The sequence below is a fragment of the Felis catus genome, chromosome C2 (genome assembly GCF_018350175.1).
Source record: "Felis catus isolate Fca126 chromosome C2, F.catus_Fca126_mat1.0, whole genome shotgun sequence".
Classification (NCBI taxonomy): domain Eukaryota; kingdom Metazoa; phylum Chordata; class Mammalia; order Carnivora; family Felidae; genus Felis; species Felis catus.
Window position 1 is genome coordinate 132,636,739 of NC_058376.1, and position 21,041 is coordinate 132,657,779.

General features: G+C 44.0%; 1 protein-coding gene across 4 annotated transcripts in view; it reads left to right on the forward strand.

Moving 5' to 3' along the window:
• The window catches only part of BTD (biotinidase), a 30,062-nt gene extending 9,637 nt beyond the window's left edge, over window positions 1-20,425 (forward strand). For 2 of the 4 annotated variants that reach the window (XM_006936433.5, XM_003992138.6), the window contains 3 exons: window positions 12,292-12,556; window positions 17,858-18,007; window positions 18,988-20,425. In XM_006936433.5, coding sequence (XP_006936495.2) covers window positions 12,292-12,556; window positions 17,858-18,007; window positions 18,988-20,160 — 1,588 coding nt within the window. In that variant the 3' untranslated portion in view covers window positions 20,161-20,425. Of the gene's footprint in view, window positions 1-11,667; window positions 11,692-11,971; window positions 12,191-12,291; window positions 12,557-17,857; window positions 18,008-18,987 lie in introns of those variants that run through there. The other 2 variants (XM_045037641.1, XM_045037643.1) reach the window with 2 other exon arrangements.
• Window positions 20,426-21,041: the final 616 nt, after the last annotated feature.

Genomic DNA, 21,041 nt, shown 5'->3' on the forward strand with positions numbered 1-21,041 from the left:
AGAACAGAATGCTCTGACTGCTTTCCCCTTCTCCCTGCCAGAAACATGAGATTTTTTCCCAGTGTTCACTGGGACAACCTGGTAGAGCTCTTGGAGGCAAAACTCACAAAAGTGTGGGTACCCTGCCCCCCAAGCCGGAAGTTCTTAATTCTGACTTACCTGCCCTGAGCCTCCAAAATTTGTCCGTTGCAGTTGAAGTTTTCCTGTGCTAGTACTGGCTCCACGGAGGTTTCTGTGCTTCTCTGTATCCACCTGTCTGTCTCTCTAATTTTGGAGGCAACGGTTTGCCCCGTGACCTCAGTTCTCTGAAACAATTACGAAGAGTTGTTGGTTTTCAGATCTTTTAGGTTTTTACTTGTAAACAGTAGAATGGCTCCTTCCAAGCTCCTTATATGCCAGACTGTAAGCCAGAAGTCTCAGCTGTTTTTTTTTTTCCCTTACGTTTTTCATTTATTAGAAAAACAGGGTAACATTTAAGAAAATATTTTAAATCCCCATAAGATGACCTGCCATGTTTTCATTAATTCACATTCTCTTCGAGTCTTTGGTCACATGTATACATGTTTTACTTAGCTATTATCGTTGTAAATACAGAAAGATATTTATTATATGTTTATTTAGCACATCTTAAATGTGGCCCATCATTAGAGTCTTCTTAACTGTTTTTTCCGTGTTTGCTTAATATTCCACCTGGTTTATATACATCAATTTTCATACCTCTCTTCATATTGAGTATTGTTTGTTTCCAACTTTTAGCTGCTGGGAGTTATTCTTCAATTTGAACTGGCTTCCACTTCTTGAACACTAAGCACTTTACATTTCTAACTGACAGATAACTTATTTACTCAAAGTTCTATAGTGAGTAAATCGTAGCCAGGATTTGAACTCACATATGTTGAAACTCAAAAGCCCGTATTCTTTACTTCCATGGTATGTTGTCATTTCAACTAACTTTTGTTTTGAATGACTTCCTAGGATAAAGTCCCAGAAGTAGACTATAATTCATAATAGAGATTGTCAAACTTTTTTCCCAGTGAGAAATTGCTGTTCTTTATCATTTTACTAATTTACCTTACTTCTTTTACAAATTTAATACTTTGGACTAAGACTAGTTAATGTCTATTTTGTACATAAATTCAAAGTCTTTTTTTTATGTTTATTTTATTTATTTGGGAGGGGAGGGGCAGAAAGAGAATCGCAAGCAGGCTCCGGCTGTCAGCATAGGGTCTGACCTTCAGCTGGATCTCCAAAGTCAAGAGTTACACGCTTAACCAATCAAGCCACCCAGGCGCCCCCAAGTTCAGAATCTTTCAAAGTGTTTGCTTATGATTGTTTTCTTCTCATTTATATCTGTTCTTGTTCATTGCCTGTTTATGACTGTTGTCTTGATGTTTATATTTTGCATGTAAATTTTAATCTGTCAGTCTGTTTCTTCTGTTGTTTAAACGCCTTCAGGTTTTAGAAAGTGGTTTCATCAAATATCTGATGGCAAATTCTAATTTATGCTAGTTTTCCTATCATTCAAATAGCTCTTGATATTGAGTTTATTTTTGTATATGGCCTAAGATGTCTAAACTTAATTCCAGGGACGCGTGGGTGTCTCAGTCAGTTAAGTGCCCGACTCTTGATCTCAGCTCAGGTTGTGATCTCAGGGTCGTAAGTTCAAGCCCCGTGTTGGGGCTATTTAAAAAAAATAAAAAATAAACTTCATTCCAAATTGTTTGTAAGTCAGTCATCCCAATATTACTTATTCAATCACATGCTTCCCCCCATTGTTTTGAGTTGCATTGGCATAAAAAGAATATAGGCTTTGGCACAAAATCAGTTTGGGTTAAATCCTGACTCTGGGTCTTGATCCCCTTCAAGTTTAGGAGTAAGTTCTTTCCTAAGAAGAGCTAGACTATTCCCTTCTGCTTTGCCCCCAGTGCTCAGGAATGTAGCACCAACTATCATGGCAGAGTCAGAAACCTCCCCATCCAACTCCACCCTTCCATCAACCCCAAAGAGCCCTGAGCTTGGAGGAGATGCAGCTGTGGCTGAGCTGGGATCTTTACCAGAGGGAAGAAGGCACACGAGTAACTACTGATCTGATCAAAGCGGAAGCAAACAAAACTACTCAGGGCCTTCAGGAAGTGAGACAAAGGTGGAGATACTAACCATTTCTCTACACCTCTACCATACCATGGATGGAGAAGACAACCGACTTAGTGAATAGGCTGGAAAGTCCGTTACTCTTGATTGTGTACTGTGCTCTAGCTGAATACCGTGAGCGCCTGCCCATACTGTGGGGTCGCCTGCATGTTCCCACCACGTTTGTGTCAGGAGAATGCTCTATAGGTACTCAGAACGGATCACATTTGGACCTGTTTGCCTGCTTTGTGCTGTTTCTCTCTTGGTGATCTTGACTGTGCCTTCCCCGCGATGTAATAACTTCTGGTTTCTCCTTAGGAAAAAGTAGACTTCAGCATGTTTTCTTTAGTGCTGTGTCTTACTTTAGCTTTGTTTGTTGTTTGTTTCATACTTCCTACTGTTATTTATTTTCAGTGTTTCCAGATTTTTTAAAGTTTATATATTTATTTTGAGAGAGAGAGAGAGAGAGAGAGAGCACAAGCAGGGGAGGGACAGAGAGAGACAGAGAGAGAGAATCCCAAGCAAGACTCTGCAGTGTCAGTACAGAGCCCAACACAGGGCTCGAAGTCACCAACCGTAAGATCACAACCTGAGCCGAAATCGAGAGTCAGCTGCTTAATTGACTGAGCCACCGAGGCACCCCTCCAGATCATTTTATTAAGGATTGTTCTTTTGCCTTGGGGAGTGTGGTTCCCTGGCTGTGGTGCCCATTCCATTGTTCTTCACTGTCTGCATCCAGGGCATTTCCACCATCGTCGTGGTTCTGTGATTTGGATTTTCACTCCTGAACACTGGTAGGTAAGAGCACAGGGGTGATGGACTTACAGTGATGTTTCACCCACTCCACCCTTAGACATGTTGTGTCCATACACTTAATAATCACAAAGAGTCTTGGGGCACCTCAGTGCTCAGTCAGTTGAGCATCCAACTTCTGCTCAGGTCATGATCTTGCAGTTCGTGGGTTCGAGCCCCACATCTGCTTCAGAGCCTGCTTCGGATTCTGTGTCTCCCTCTCTCTCTCTGCCCTTCCTCTGCTCATGCTCTCTCTCTTCCTCTCTATCAAAAATAAATAAACACTAAAAAAATTTTTTTTAATCACAAAGAGTCTTTACATTGCCCTCATTTCTGAGCACATCTTCCCTGAAAAATTTGACCTCAGGTTTTGGGACGTCATATTTTCCTTGCACTGGTTGTATTACTTCTGGATGTCCAGCCGTCAGGTCCTCATTATCTAGAAGGTGGTTCTTCTGATGGTTCTTCTGAAGGTGGTTCCTCTAGTTGAAGGTAGTCCAACAAAGAAATGGAGGAAAAATTTCCCAAAGACTTTGAAAAATAATTCTTTGCTGACATTCACTGAGACCCATTTTGGGGAAATTGATGATTCATTCTTAGAGGATGAAGAAGGTAAAGCCTAACTGGAAGCTATAAATATTCCAGAAGAGCAAAGTGGCTGCAAGTGACCCCATCATTCTTTTCTCTGAAGACTGACTGGCAGTGGAAGAAGCCTTCTCTGTGCTTACTTATTTATTTACGTATTCATTCATTCATTCATTCATTCATTCATTCATTCATCTATTTATTTATTTATTATTTTAATTTATATCCTAGTTAGCATATAGTGCAACAATGATTTCAGGAGTAGAATCCAGTGATTCATTCCCTCCATGTAACACCCAGTGTTCATCCCAGTAAGTGTCCTCCTTAATGCCTCTTGCCCATTTAGCCCATCCCCCCAGCCACAACCCTCCAGCAACCCTCAGCTTGTTCTCTGTATTTATAGAGTCTCTTATGTTTTGTCCCCCTCCCTGTTTTTATATTATTTTTGCTTCCCTTCCCTTATGTTCATCTGTTTTGTCTCTTAAATTCCACATGTGAGTGAAGTCATATGATATTTGTCTCTCTCTAATTTTACTTAGCATAATACGCTCTAGTTCCATCCATGTAGTTGCAAATGGCAAGATTTCATTCTTTTTGATTGCCGAGTAATACTCCATTGTATATATAAACCACATCTTCTTTATCCATTCATCCATCGATGGACACTTGGGCTCTTTCCAATACTTTGGCTATTGTGGATAGTGCTGCTAGAAACATGGGGGTGCATGTGTCCCTTCGAAACAGCACACCTGTATCCCGTGGATAAATGCCTAGTAGTGCAATTGCTGGGTCGTAGGGTAGTTCTATTTTTAGTTTTTTGAGGAACCTCCATACTGTTTTCCGGAGTGGCTGGACCAGTTTGCGTTCCCACCAGCAGTGTAAGAGGGTTCGAGTTTCTCCACATCCTCGCCAACCTCTGTTGTTGCCTGAGTTGTTAATTTTAGTCATTCTGACAAGTATCAGGTGGTATCTCATTGTGGTTTTGATTTGTATTCCCTGATGATGAGTGACGTTGAGCATTTTTTCATGTGTTTGTTAGCCATCTGGATGTCTTCTTTGGAGAAGTGTCTATTCATGTCTTTTGCCCATTTCTTCACTGGATTATTTGGTTTTGGGGTGTTGAGTTTGATAAGTTCTTTATAGATTTTGGGTACAAACCCTTTCATTTTTGCTTTTGTTTCCCTTGCTTCCAGAGACATGTTGAGTAAGAAGTTGCTGTGGCTAAAATCAGAGATGTTTTTGCCTGCTTTCTCCTCCAGGATTTTGATGGCTTCCTGTCTTACATTTAGATCTTTCATCCATTTTGAATTTATTTTTGTGTCTAGTGTAAGACAGCAGTCCAGGTTCATTTTTCTGCATGTCGCTGTCCAGTTTTCCCAGCACCACTTGCTGAAGAGACTGTCTTTATTCCATTGGATATTCTTTCCTGCTTTGTCAAAGGTTAGTTGGCCATATGTTTATGGGCCTATTTCTGGTTCTCTATTCTATTCCATTGATATAAGTGTCTGTTTTTGTTCCAGGACATACTGTCTTGATGATTACAGCTTTGTAATACGTCCTAAAGTCCGGGATTGTGATGCCTCCAGCTTTGGTTTTCTTTTTCAAGACTGCTTTGGCTATTCAGGGTCTTTTCTGGTTCCATACACATTTTAAGATTGTTCGTTCGAGCTCTGTGAAGAATGCTGGTGTTATTTTGATAGGGACTGCACTGAATATGTAGACCACTTTGGGTAGTATCAACCTTTTAACAATATTTGTTCTTACAATGTATGAACATGGAATATTTTTCCTTTTTTGTGCGTCTTCTTCAATTTCTTTCATAAGCTTTCTATAGTTTTCAGTGTATACATTTTTCACTTCTTGGGTTAGGTTTATTCCTAGGTATTTTATGGGTTTTGGTGTAGTTGTAAATGGGATCAATTCCTTGATCTCTCTTTCAGTTGCTTCATTATTGCTGCATAGAAATGCAACCGATTTCTGTGCATTGATTTTTATATGCTGTGACTTTGCAGAATTTATGGATCAGTTCTAGCAGTTTTTTGGTGGAATCTTTTGGGTTTTCCATATCGAGTATCATGTCATCTGTGAGGAGTGAAAGTTTGACCTCCTCCTGGCCTATTTGGATGCCTTTTATTTCTTTGTGTTGTCTGATTGCTGAGGCTAGGACTTCCAATACTATGTTGAATAACAGTGCTGAGAGTGGACATCCCTGTCGTGTTCCTGACCTTAGGGTGTGCTCTTTCCTTTGTTATTAGTCTCAGACCACAAAGTCTCTGGACCCAGTTTGAGACTTATATCGTCAGTGGTTCAATTTTGACCCCTAAGGATTTCTGCTATGTTTTTGAGACGGAAACTGATACGTTTTTGCAGAACATAGGAGATTTTTTAGATTACCTATTTATTTATAAGTGTATAATTTAAATGTATAAATGTATTAACTATATAACAAAATATTTATCTATTGTCTGGGTTTTAGTCTTTTAAAATCAGGAGCTTTAGGGTGCCACCTGGGTGGCTCAGTCGGTTAAGTGTCCAACTTTGGCTCAGGTCATGATCTCATGGTCCATGAGTTTGAGCCCTGCATCGGGCTCTGCGCTGACAGCTCAGAGCCTGCTTGAGATTCTCTCTCTCTCTCTCTCTCTCTCTCTCTCAATTCTCCTCCCCCACTTGTGTGCATGCTCTCTTTCTCTCTGTCTCTCTCTCAAAATAAATAAAAAAAACTTTAAAAAATCAGGAACTTTAAACAAATGAAAACCAGCAACAACCTGGTTCTACAATGATGTTTCTGTTAAGGCTAAGGACAAGCACTGAATCCTTTGACATGGACCCGGATTGTTTGGGGGAAGTTTTCCCCCTTAGTTTGAGTGTTAAATACTTTGCCACTTATTTTCATTAAATATGGTGGAAACACTTTGAAATCTGCCCCAATTCTATCAGCCCTGTTGAGGAGGCACTCAGGAAATAAAGGTTCTGAATCATGTCTTCGACATGAGGGAAATTTAGGAATCAGAACATATGTTCTGTGTGCCTTTACCTTCTAGCCCAGTGGGTTTCCAGGTATGACTGCATGCCAGGAACATCAGCATCAGCATCACCTAGGAATTTGTTAGAAAATGCACATTCTGGGGCCCTGTCCCAGACCTGATGAATCAAAACTTCTAGGCACGGGGTCCAGGGATCTGTGTGGGCAAGCCCTCCAGGTGACTGAAGGGATGCTCACGTTTGAGAACCACTGCTGTGGTCTGACCCCCCAGATTCTCCCTTGGGAGTGCTACTTGGAATCTGTTTCTGCTGCGGCTAAATTGAACACTACCCAGTGGTCTTTGAACGTTTGACTGATAAATTGCCCCAGTTCTTCAACATGTGCCAGAAGGGCTGGACCAGGAGTCAGGAGACTTGGTTTCCAGTCTGTTCTCACTACTAACTAGTGCTGGAGTTTTCCCTCACCGTGAAAATAGAATTTTACCATTTCACTTCCACTGCTTTCTGCGATAGGAAGATAAAATGAAATAACGGATGGTGAAAATGATTCGAAAATGTTAGCATGTAACATGTAAAAGTCAGTGTGGCGTTGATATAAAATTTTGTTCCCCTAGAACCCTTAAGTCAGCTAGATTTCCGCCATTCATTGTGCTGCCTGTCACAGTGTGGCTGGGCTGTGTCACTGCAAATCCAGTCACATCCTATGAAGTGTACCACTGTAAGGTAGGAGATGGCAACAAATTTAGGACTTGTGAATACAGTCCTAAATTGGGTCCTGGAAGCATGGCAAATAAAAAAAGTTTTCATGAAGCCCACATCTTGGAAAACCTCTTTTACAGCGGGAAGCAGAAAAAAAATAAAAATGAGAAGGAAAGCAGGAAAAACACCATCCACTTACTACACAAGAATCACTTTGCTATTGTGCGACTTAAGAGCGAACCAACGTGGGCCAATGATCCTCCGTTTGTCCACATGGTGGCAGCAGCGAACCTGTAGATTCCATCTCCGCAGGGGCTCTTTCTGTCCACGCAAGAAAAAGAAAGCACCTTCTTACATTAAATACCGGGGCGTTTCAGGGAGAAGTATTATTTGACTTAAATTATGAAGACAATTTCCCATTTGAGGAAAAGAGAGAGGACTTACAGTTAGATTCAAGTGTCACAATCCTTTGATTGCTCATTTGGTGTCCTAAGGTAAACTACTGTAGTCAATGGAACAGAAATAGGCCCTAATCAAAGGCCTGCTCCAAAGTTACACTTCTGTATGTCACTCTCTCTTTTTTTTTTTAAGATCATAGGTGGAATTTCAAAAAAAAATGAAATCGCAACTTACCAGTTCAATTCGGAGGACTGGGTAATTTACTCGCTGTTTGGAGTTCAGCCTTGAATCTTGACACCATCATCACTTGCCACTCACAAGTGTTTTATTTACACTTGACATTTCCTACTGAGACCTCAAAAGTGTCGTCGGTGGATAGGTTTGCATGAAACTGTCCAAGCTAAAACCATCGTGGGGCATCTTATTCCAGGGGCCAGTCCCAGGCGAGCTCACAACTAGCATCAGCAGAGGGGGGAACCAGAAAATAGGCGGCTTTCTAGGAAATAAAAGGTCTATTTTGGGATTTCTTTAAATTCAGATTATGTAACTTAGGTGGAGATTGGACATTATTTCTCGCTCTGTAAAAGAATCCAGGCAAGGATATCATAAACTTCATAAGTTTAAAACTATCTGGAACTTTACAGTGACTTGGGGGGCATCCTGCCAGATATGCACAGGAACGTAGAGTGTGCTGATTCCTTACTGACTTAGCGGCTCTCTCAGCTTTGTTCCACAGGATGTGACATTTCCTTTGCTGACTTTTCCTGCCTCCTTTCCCAGTCATGGGACTGTTCTTCTCCCTGACAAGGCAGGCATGACAGGATCTTTTATTAAAATGATCCATAGTTCTATATATAAATTTTTAAATGTATATACCTGCCTCTGAAATTATCTTATTAAGAGTACCTTAATAACAATCCTTTCATTTTATTGCAAAAGATACTATTGTACTAGTATGGCCAGGAAGGAAATACAGCTAATTATCAAGATGAATCACTTAGCAGAGTGGAAAAAAAAAGTTTTCATGTGTAAAAATAACCAGTGAGTGATATGTTACCAAATTTCCACAAAATAGCTTTCCGTGTAATTTAGACTTTGATTTCTTTTTCTCAGAGACCACAGGAACCTTCCCGACCAGGATTAGTGTCAGAGGAACATTTTTCATGATGAAATGAGATGCTGGGGCTTCTCTGGGGCAGTTAAAAGGTCAGGATGCTTGCTTAGAGATGTCACTCCAGCAAAGCTCTCCCCACCCCGTCAACAACTTCCTGTCTCCCAGATCATTCCTATTGGCATACTGTACGGACTCTGGCTTTTCCTCTGCATGAAGTGGGGAGGCATTGGAAGATTTTGAGCAGAGGAGTGTCAGGACTGACTTAGGCTTTAACCGGATCTCACGGGCTGTTCTAGAAGGGGGAGAATGGAAGCAGACAGGGCAACTGCCCTGCATTGTGAGAGACCGGGGACGGGGCCTGTGATTTTTCTCTGACTTCACTTTTTGCTGTCTTCCTCTGCCCTGGGCTCCAGCCCACTGTTCTTCTTGCTGGTTTCTTGAACCCTCTCAGCAAGTTCCCACTCAGGCCTTGTTGACCTAGCTGTCCTCTCTGCCTGGAACATTTCCCCCAGGCATCCACATGCCCTCCTCCCTCACCTTTGGCAGACCTCACCTCACTGAGACCTTTCCTGACCATACTATTTAAAATTGTCCCCCACCCAGGCCAGACCCTCGCTGCCCCCTTCCCTGTCTTTATTTCCCCTTTGCACATACTGCGTAAGGCATCCTCAGTGTTTATTTGATTGTGGTCAGTCTCCCCATACATCCTGAGTGGGGCTGCTTGAGGAAGGGCCGGGCTTGTTCATGGCTGTACCCCTGACACCTATACCTGCGTCTGGCTCACAGTCTGATGTCTCTTGGATGTCTGAAGGGAGCATCCTCCCCACTGTGCTGTTTCCTGGCAGTGAGACTCAGGGCACCCTGTAAGCCCGAGCCCCCACATCAGAGGGTTGTGGTGAGCTGAGTGGATGAAGCAGGGTGTGGGGGCACACAGTCACCCAGACGGGGCCTTCGTGTCAGGCCTTCCTGCAGTTTTAGCTCGCCTGTCAAATGCCCTCCGATGGAAGAGGGTGTGTGTGTACCTTTTCAGACTGAGCACACGCCTGTACTCACGGCTGTTTATCGTCCGGGTCCTGGCCAGCTCTAGAACTACATCTATGGCTGGGTTTCCAAGAGCCCCAGGACTTCCGGAAGCTTCTTGTTCCCAGGGAGCCCCAACACCCCAGCCCACCTGTGCTTTCTGTGGTGAACCAGCACCTGGTAACCACCGGAAACCAGATCTGGATGCTGTCCTGCCCCATTAAAACGGCCCCCCTCTCCTACCCGCTGTGCCCTCCAGAGTCTCTATCTTGGGCCTTGTTGGTTTTCTTGAGACATTTGTGTAGTGCCAAATAAAGAGGGAAAGCCAGCATTTGCAAATTTGGTTAAACCGGCTGCTGTTTCACCACACATCGGGACGGGCAAACTGTGGTACCTATTTTTATCATAATTACTCATTCTCTCCTACCTCATTAAGCTTGCTTCTTTCAAGCATGAATACCTGGTTAAATCTGCCTAACCTCTTATTATCACCCACCTTTGTTCACACACAAGTGATTGCCATTTACAGCCCTCCTGCCAAGCACCTTTTGTAAATAATCTACATTTTACTTTCTCAAAATAGAAAGAAATGTAGTATCTTGCTGGTTCCACAGTTTTCTTGTTTTACCATTTTGCAAGTCCTGACACTTAAACTAATGTCCTCTGTCCCCAAGTAAATGGGTGACACACAGCTCTTTGTTGAGAAAGGGGGATGCTGTGACCACCTCGCTGGGCCCCAGGAACTCCTGAGCTGGCTCCACCGGGCACGGGTTCACACAACTCTCCCCTCCCCCGGCCTCAGTTTCCCCACCTCTGAGTGAGGCCAGCGTCTACGGCTTGAGAAATACCGGGAATGTGTCTTTGAAGATGAAAGTTTGTCCCCCAAACCATTCCCCATTATCATCATTCTGAAACCAGAGGGAGCGGAAACTAGATTTTGACCGTTAAAATTATCCCGTGCTCGTCTTCAGAGGCAAAATTCAGATAAGAAACCTTATCAATTATACTTTTGTTTCTACTCAAAATCTCATGACTGCTTGCTCAAAGGCTCCTTGTTCTAATCTCAGAACATCGTTCAGGGTCCCAGATGAATGGCAACAAGTCCTGGGGTTGGGAATCTGGATGGTGCACTTAGTCCCTGGGACAAGAAGTAACAGTGTGTGAGACAAGGCCGTGGGATGAGGCCTGCTCAGCCCGACAAGTGTTTGGTTTTGCAAGGATTCAGACTGAGCCTCCCGAGTCCTTGTTCTGTTGCTGAAAATACTTATGGTTACTTTTGTTTCTGGAACTAGTAAGAGAAAAATAAAAGGAAGTTTGCAGCCTGGAAAGTTTGGTTTTAAAATGCAAACACAGGAGTTATGAGTCAGACTTGGACAGGGCGTCGTTGTCTTTTTAAAAAGCAGCAGTAGGATTCCTTGATTTGTCTTTGTTATCTCGATGTTTAATCCGGATTGCTGGGCACTTGGTCAGCCCCAGCGCATCTCCACAGAGCAAGTGGCCTGGCCTTGGCACACCCCCTGGTAAATCTGTGTGTCAGGCGAGGGGCTTCAGCTGGGAGGCCAGGCTGGTTTTCAAGGAAGAATTGGAATATTCACTCTAACACGGTAACACATAACTATTGGGAATAAAAACTCCTAGTCTTGGGGAAAAAAAAAGGCACACAGAAGTGTCATTGTAAGTGACATAATTTACTTCTAATTGCTTATGGTAGGGCCTACATAGCTGGGTGTAGGCCCTAGAAAATCCTCTTAACGTTTTCTAGAAAATCCTCGTATATTTTCTAGACGGTTGCATTTTATCACTGCAAAAGGATTTTATTTCCAAACGATTATGCTTTTGAGCACGAGTGGTGGAATCGCAGAGACAGAGGTTGAGAAGGTGATGATTCCCAAATTCAAGGAGGAGAAACAAAACGCTTTGATTGGGAGCCCTCTTTTTACCTATCCATAACCAAGAGTAGACACTGGCACGTAAGTAGAAGTCAGCAGCTTCTCTGCACCAAATAAAGAATGTCGTGCTAAGAAGGACTTACCCTTTATATTCATTACTGACCAAAGAAATGCAGGGAGAATTTTAATCCATCAGAGTTTCGTAGCTAGGAAAGCCGACCTGTATTATCAGGATCGCAACAGTCAGAGCTGGCGTGGATGGTTGACACGTTTGTGTGTGTGGAGGGCAGGTGGTGGGATGTGGAATATGCCACCGAATTATATAAAATAATCATGGTAGTTATTCTTGCCTAAAACTTAGGTACGTACGTGGCTAGCAAGGCGAGTAGTGACACAATGCCGTCTTGCTGAACGCTGGGGAAGAAAATCATGGCAAACATCGGGTCTGTTTTGGAAACATTCTAAAACCAGACTAACACAGCGAGCCATTTTAAACGTAGCTTGCTACGTGTTTGGAGAGAAACACAGACCCTTTTATTAGGAACATGAAACAAATCTTTGAGTTGCAGTATCACGGCGGGTAGGTTTAATTGCTGAGATTAATAAGTCACAGCTGCAAAAGTTACATTCTTGGCAGGATTCTTTATTCAGCTGTTTTCCCCTTGCCTCCTTACGTTCCAGATTTATGGTCTGCATTATGTCTGGAGCCGGCAGTCAGCTTGCTCTTTTCCTCTTCGGCTGCTACGTGGTTGCCCTGGGAGTCCACACCGAGGAACCACGCGTGGCCCAGCACTCTGAGGCTGAACACTACGTGGCTGCTGTGTACGAGCACCAGTCAATCTTCACCCCCAGCCCTCTAGCACTCGTGGGCCGCAAGCAGGCCTTGGACCTAATGAACCAGAACCTCGACATCTATGAACAGCAAGTAACGACCGCAGCCCAAAAGGCAAGAAACACTCCTGGGTTAGCCCGCGCCACCCCCCCCCCCCCCCCAGCTTGTCTAGCAGAACAGGGCGAATTGCTCTCTGGCTCTCTGTCAATGGCTCCCGCAGCCCTTCTGGAAAATTAGTCCAGCTGGTAAAGTGGAGCTGAAGTAGTCAGGTGGCTGGGGTCTCGCTGCTCAGTGGTCCACGGACCAGTGGCATCAGCAGCCCTCTGGAGCCTGTTAGAAATGCAGGATCTGGGGCCCGCCCGGACCTGCTGAATCAATCAACATCATAGCAAGATCCCCAGGTGCTGCTTTTCCCCTCATGTCTGAGGAGCCTGGAGCTCAGTCCCTGGTTCTCAAAACTGGCCGTGCAGAGGGCGTGCTCAGCCAGTCGTAAACTAAGTGGGTGCCTGTATGCCATACCCGCAGAGGCAGATGGGGTGTGGATTGAGCACTGGGAGTTCTAAGGCTCCCCAGTGGATTCTGATGTGCAGAAAATTCTAGAAACTTCCAGGCATGAGGGTCTCTCCTGCTCTCTGAGACATTCAAAATAGTAAGCATCTACAGAACTGCTGTTTTCCACCTTCAGTCTATTTGGGGCTCATTTCTCGTCTCTGTTCCAGACCATGAACAGTATGAGACCTCAGTCCAGACAGAACGGAGGTGGACAGAGGGAGGTCTTTGCCAGCCTTTGTGAAGGCTTCCTGCTTGGCCTGCATTTCCCATTTCTGCCAGGAAGGGTGGGGCAGAGGGGCAGTGTCCGTGCCAGACGTGACCATAACAAAATGCCCTGTTGGGAAACCTATAACCAAAGGGAAATTTGGACTTTCACCTGGTGTGTGGTGACCAAGCCCAGTCATGTGAGGAAGCCCTGCTCTGCCTTGACAGGAGTACACTCCACGTGAGCAAAACTTCCCTGTGCCGGTGAGTCTGGAGGGCAGGACAGTTCCGGCCAGCAGGTCCTGCTCCAAAATAGTTCCTATCTCTGTTCAGGGTACTCAGGATTGTCTGGACGGCCACTAGCTATTGCTGCATTTTAAAATTCTACCTCATTACATGTGTATGTGTATATATGCATATATAAAATTATAGGCTACCTTTTAGAGATATACATATATATAGGGGCGCCTGGGTGGCTTAGTAAGTTAAGCATCTGACTTCGGCTCAGGTCATGGTCTCGAGGTTCGGGAGTTCAAGCCCTGCATCGGGCTCTGTGCTGACAGCTTGGAGCCTGGAGCCTGTTTCAGACTCTGTGTCTCCCTCTCTCTCTGCCCCTCCCCTGCTCACTCTCTGTCTCTCTCAAAAATAAACATTAAAAAAATTAAAACAATATACACATATATAAGGCTAATATTGGAAGAGAGTTTAAGACCTTGTCCAGCTTCTTCTGATGGGTGATGCTCCTCTCTCGTTCAAAGCCCCACATCCAGTCTCTCCTTGAACACCTTCTGTGGCCCAGAACGCACTGTCTGATGATAGCGCGGAAGCTTCTGGCAAGGTTTGCCTTTCAGTGAACAACAGTTTGCCTCCCGGCAACTGCCACCCGTTCTGTCCTCTTAGCTAAACAAAACAGACCGAGGAACTGACCATGGCGGGTTGTCTTCCACAGGAGGACAGCCGTCATGCTCCCCCCCCCCCACCCCCAAACCCAGCATCTCTTCTCCAGGCTGTATGTCCCTTTTACAAAGATTTCCCAGATGATCTCTGTGCCCAGAGCCGTAGGAAAGTCTCCGTATTCAAGGGCAGAGTGGAGGAGATGTAGCACCGTTCTCATTCGAGACTTTGTCCCCAGAAAGCTGTTGGCAGCCACATCTCACTGTGGATTCATAAGGCATTTGCTGCCAACTCACACTCCCAAGTCTTCTTCCCACACACAGACACACGTGCCACTCTTGCCACCCAGTACTTACAAGGTTAACTTTTTTTTTTTAATTTTTTTTTTCAACGTTTATTTATTTTTGGGACAGAGAGAGACAGAGCATGAACGGGGGAGGGGCAGAGAGAGAGGGAGACACAGAATCGGAAACAGGCTCCAGGCCCTGAGCCATCAGCCCAGAGCCTGACTCGGGGCTCGAACTCACAGACCGTGAGATCGTGACCTGGCTGAAGTCGGACGCTTAACCGACTGCGCCACCCAGGCGCCCCAAGGTTAACTAACCTGAACACACGACTTCACATTTATGCTGTTACATCTCATCATTCCAGCCTGTTTGGCTATTTGGGGATCTTTACTGACATCCTGCATATCAGTTACCTTCACGTCATTCACACATTTGATACACACCTCATTTATGTTTACGCTGAAGTCAGTGTAAAAAAATCCCAGGCTGTGCCCTTAGACCTCCTGATGACACAGATCCACTCGAGACCATTCTGTGCACAGAGGTGTTTGCTTGCATGGTGCTGAAATACGAGCCATCCCTCGCTTCTCCATCCTGTCCACAAGACCATTCTAAGAGGTTGGGCAGAGGCCGTGCTGAACTCCGGAGACTGTGATGGTGGTATTCCCCTGCCTTCCAATAACCTGCCCCCAAAGGAAACCTATAACATGTTTTTGTTGAGCCCATGCTGCCTGCAAGTCATCATTCCTTCTCTGTTTGTGGTCCAAGAGAACAGATTGTTTATCTGATCATTTCTTAGTGCTTACAGATCTCTCGGCTTCCCTGCATGGTTTTATGCGTTCAAGCAACTTCTACGACAAATTGATGCCAAGCATGTGTCAGAATTTTAGATCAAACTTGCTGGAAGGCAAGGGTTCCCGAACTAGCCAACTGAAGTATTTCTCTCTTGGTAGAGATATTTATAGGGAAGAAAAGGACTCCAACTTAAAGATATTAGGCTGGTCCATCAACTGGGTTGGCAACCTTAATTCCTCAGGAGTTCTTGACCTCATTGAAGTCTCTCCGAAAACTCCTCATTTATCAGGGATGCTAATTGCTTTCTAGATGGATTGATAGTCACATTAGATCCAGCGTTCTACCCTGGCTCAGGTTGGTTCCTCTTCTTATTCCTAGAAAATATGTATTTAGGAAATGCAATTTAACTTCAGTATTAATCTAATATGTATACATAACATAAATGGTATTGTCCATAGGAAACCATTCAACATTCTTGGGGAAAGTTTTGTTTTTAATAAAGGAAAACATTTGTCCAAGTATAATTTTCAAAAAGTTAAAACATGACTCCTGAGGTGCCTGAGTGGCTCAGCTGGTTGGGCGTCCGGCTTTGGCTCGGGTCATGATCTCACCATTTTTGGGTTCGAGCCTTGTGTTGGGCTCTGTGCTGACAGCTCAAAGCCTGGAGCCTGCTTCAGATTCTGTGTCTCCCTCTCTCTCTGCCCCTCCCCCGCTTGCACTCTGTGCCTCTCTCTCTCAAAAATAAATAAAAACGTAAAAAAAATTTTAAAACCTCTTACACAAATATAGAACGAACATGTGCCAAAACTGTTATTTAACTCACTGGTCTAACGAAGAAATCAGTCAGATGGTAAACCTGGCTCAAAACAGCATCGGAGGAACATGAGTGTGTGTATCGGTCAAATGAATGTTGAAATGAATTTGCTCGTGTATACAAAACTGGCTAATGTCCTATAGAGCAATACAATTGCAGTCTGGGGTGATCTCATATTAAATAACAAAGCCTAGCAATAGTACATTCACTAAATAATCCTTGAGTGAGCCTCTTAAATAGTACCCTAGTATATGTTAGAAAGGCAAACATCTTGCTTTATTTCCAAGTTTGTGATAATTTTGCTTTACTGTGTGCTGTAAGGTGGCCAATCTTAACACTCTTCTGGGAGGAGCATACATTGGTATAATCTTTCTGGAGGGCTATTTGGCAATGTAAACAACTGAAAACTCTTCCTGTCTGTGAGCCCGTATCTTCACTTACAAGACTTCATTCTGAAGAAATCATCAGACACCTAAACACTTGTGTATAATACTCATTAAGTGTTTTGAGCACCCTGTATGCAGATGGTCACCAAAAGTTGGGAACAATTCAGATGTCCGCTGATAAAAGATGAATTATGGTGTTCTCTTAAATATAATGTGGCCATTGCAAATGGTATTTTTGAAAGTATCTTGGTAGTCTTGATGCTGTATGTAGTGAGGAAAGTCAAGATGGAAAACTATTTATGTATTTATTTAAAATTTTCTTTAAAAGTAGGCTCCATGCTCAGCGGAGCCCAGCGTGGGGCTTCAACTCATGACCCTGAGCTGAGATCATGAGTCTGATGCTTTACCAGCTGCGTCACCTAGGTGCTCCCGAAACACCATTTATCATTATCGCAATTATATACACACACACAGACAAAATAAAAATAGCCAAGATATTAACTAAACTAATATTAATATTATCTGTTCTCCAAGTTTTCTACAGTTACACTTTCGAAGCTTTTTTAGCCAGAATAAAATATTATAAAGAGTTTGCAGTGCATTCCAGAATTAAGTGACTCAAATTGCCTCTTATTTTAGATTATTCATACCTTCTCTGCCTTCCTCCTCCACCTTTCACTCTGGAGCAATGTTCCAGCCTTCGCATTTTAAGCCGTGTAAGTGGAGAGCAGCAGGAGAATGAGGCCCTGATGCTGGGAGCTGAGGGTGCCCCGTTTGTTTGGATTTCATTCGGTTAATGTGAACATCACAGGGAGCCCCAGGCTATCAGTCAGGAAACCTAGGTTGTCTCCAGGTGTGGGACAAAGCCTGGGGAGTGGTTAGGATTCGGAAAAGGGCCTCCTAATTCCCAGTTGGAGAACTTCAAGTTAGAGAAAGTCCTTATTTCTAAAATGAACACACTTGAATTTTACCCACCAGCCCAGTGAAGCAGACTTTTTAGGAGTGGGCCCCAGCATCACCCCTAAACCAAGTGTTTTTTCAGGAGCTCCCCGTCTGATTTAGATGCACAATGAGTGGAAACCACTGGATTGGAGACACCCCATCTGTTAACAAGCCCAGTATTCAAGGCCTTTGTACTGTGCCACCACCAGGAACTCCAAACCTCTCCTGATTGTCTGCTTGGCAAACTCCTGCTTTCTGCTCCAACCTCACTCATTCCCTTCTTCCCTAACATGAGGTATGGTTAATGGTTGTTTCTAAATCCATCTGTCTTTGTTACCTGACAGTGAGGCCAAGTGAGACAGTTTCCCCAAGACCAAGATCCCTGATGAGAGTCCAGCCACCATCTTAGAACCTCTGGTTCCTGGCACAGTACAACTACCTGATGGCTGTCCGACGAGTGAATGAAAGAATGGACAAGTGAAAGAAGGGGTGTTTCCTGTTATCGGATAATATACCATACTTTGATGTGTTTGACCTACAGGGTGTACAGATTATAGTGTTTCCAGAAGATGGCATTCATGGATTCAACTTTACAAGAACATCTATTTACCCATTTTTGGACTTCATGCCGTCTCCCCAGTTGGTCAGGTGGAATCCTTGCCTGGAGCCCCACCGATTCAATGACACAGAGGTAAGGGAGGGTCCCAGCCTTCCTCCTCCGTAGACTGAAGGCATGCAGAGATGAACCAAGCCAGGGGCCAACAGCCAAGACAGGTTAAATGAGACCGAAAGGAGACCCTAGGTTCCTAAAAATGAAATCTGAGCTCCCCAAACTCCCTGTGCCACATATTCCATCAGTTAAAGAGTGTCTGGTATTCTGGGGCATTTACTCATCTCTGGATCGTTCTATTTATTAATTACACAGGACATACAAGAATATATACTTAGAAAACAAACGAATCAGAAGTAAAAAAATTAAAGTCCCATCTTCACACACCCCACCAATTACCCTCCTTCTCTTCCTAGAGAAACTGCCATCAACACTTTGATATGCATCCAACTATATTCTTTTCTATTCATTTCATAGTTATTGACATCCTCTTTATTAGCATGCTATATGCTTTTGTAAAACCCTTGCTATTATAATGTTTCAGTCAATATCCTTGTACATATATCTTCATAAATATGTCCAAGTTTTTCTGTAAGGTAAGATTCCTAGAAATGGAATTTCTCAGTGAAAGGATATGCACATTTTGAATTATTTTAAAGACTACCAAATTTCCCTTTTGAAAGACCTTCATTTCATTTTACATCCCTCGTGATTAGTCTTGAGTGCCTGTTTCCCCACCTTTGGTCAATGCAAGACGGAATAATATCTTGAATTTTTGCCAATCTTACGAAGGTACAGAATGAGATCTCATTATTTTCATTTGTGTTTCCTCATTACTAATGAGGTTGAGTATCTTCTCAGATGTCCATTGGCCATTTGTATTTGTGCTGTGAATCACCTGTTCATATCCTGTGCACTCTTTCAGTAGTGTTTTTTTTTTACTGATTTTTGATAGCTGTTTACATATTATAGACACAATACAGGTACTTTTCTATTTTAAAATTATAAGGCAAATGGCAGATTTTAAAAATTCATTTATTTATGCCTTTTTTTTCCTTTAGGTCCTCCAGCGCCTGAGTTGCATGGCCATCAAGGGCAATATGTTCCTGGTGGCCAATCTTGGGACCAAGCAGCCTTGCCATAACAATGACCCGGGGTGCCCACATGATGGAAGATACCAGTTTAACACAAATGTCGTGTTCAGCAACAACGGAACCCTTGTTGACCGCTATCGCAAACACAACCTCTACTTTGAGGCAGCTTTTGATACCCCTCTCAAAGTGGATCACATCATCTTTGATACCCCTTTTGCTGGCAAATTTGGCATCTTCACCTGCTTTGATATATTGTTTTTTGACCCTGCCATTAGACTCCTCAGGGACTCTGAGGTGAAGCACGTCGTATATCCTACTGCCTGGATGAACCAGCTCCCACTCTTGGCAGCCATTCAGATTCAGAGAGCTTTTGCCATTGCCTTTGGCATCAACCTCCTGGCTGCCAACATCCACCACCCATCTCTGGGGATGACCGGAAGTGGCATACACAGCCCTCGGAAGTCCTTTTGGCACCATGACATGGAAAACGCCACTGGTCATCTTATAATCGCACAGGTAGCCAGAAATCCACTGGGTCTCATTGGTCCAGAGAATGCCACAGGTAAAATGAACCCATCTCATAGTAAGTTTTTAGAAATCTTGGCAGGTGATCCATACTGTGAAAAGGATGCTCAGGAAGTCCATTGTGATGGAGCCACCAAGTGGAACATGAACACTCCTCCTGTGTTTCATTCGGAGATGATGTATGACAATTTCACCCTGGTCCCTGTGTGGGGAAAGGAAGGCTACCTCCGCGTCTGTGCAAACGGCCTCTGCTGTTACTTGCTTTACCAGCGGCCCACTTTGTCCAAAGAGCTGTATGCCCTGGGGGTCTTTGACGGTCTTCACACTGTGCACGGCACTTACTATGTTCAAGTTTGTGCCCTGGTCAAGTGTGGGGGTCTTGGCTTTAACACCTGTGGGCAGGAGATCACAGAGGCCACAGGGATATTTGAGTTCCACCTATGGGGGAACTTCAGTACTTCCTATATCTTTCCTCTGCTTCTTACCTCAGGGATGTCCCTGGAAACCCCTGATCAGCTTGGCTGGGAGAATGACTACTCCTTCCTGAGCAAGAGCGGACTGTCCTCTGGCCTGGTGACGGCAGCTCTCTACGGGCGGCTGTATGAGAGGGACTAGGGCAGTGTGGGGTGGGCAGCCCTGCACTTGTCCAGACCACAGCTCACAAGCACTGGGACCACCTCTCTGCCCCACAGCCCACTGTGGGAGCTGTGGGATGAGGTAGGAGAGGCACCTTCCCCCATTGTCTTTTCCTCTTTGACGTGGATTATCGAGTCTTTTCTGGTATTCCCTGTTCCTGTTTCAAGCCATATCTTCCTCCAGCAAACCTCTCATTATACAATTGGTTTTAAGAGCTAAAATAAAAATGCCAGTTTATATTTTACACATCCACAAAACAGTGGGTTTCGTGTGTGTTTTTATTGTTCATGAAGTGAGACCCAGGACATACAAGTATCTCACAAGCCTCACCTTCTAACGTAAGAAACAAACTCTCAGAGCAAAACCTGTTTTAGAAATGGCTGCGTGGGTCCTTTTCCATTCTGGATGAACAGAATTCTATCCAGATGAAATGGTAATGCCAGAGCCACCAGCAACATCAGAAATGTGTATCTTGAAGCAGCTTTTAAAAATAGAAGGGAAGTTTCTCTCCCATATGCCTTTCCATCAGTAAATGGAATCTGTCAGGCAGGGCTCATAATAACTGGAAAAGAGTGCAGTGCCTCAGAGAGAAAGACAGACAGAGAGGCTGGAAACAAGTGCTGAAGAGAGGGGCAGCAGAGGGAAAGTATGAGTAAGAGGATTCTTTCTGCACAACATGTCTCATCCAGGGATTCCAGGGACCTAAATAAATCATGCTAACTTTGGGCAAGAGCCTTCCAGTTGCCCAACTGCGCAGGATGGAATGATGCAGGCATGATTCCGTGAACAGTCCCCAGAGGGCCTACCCTTTGAGAGAGGCATCACGCCTCTTGAAGATAAGTTGCAAGAGCTGCCATGGA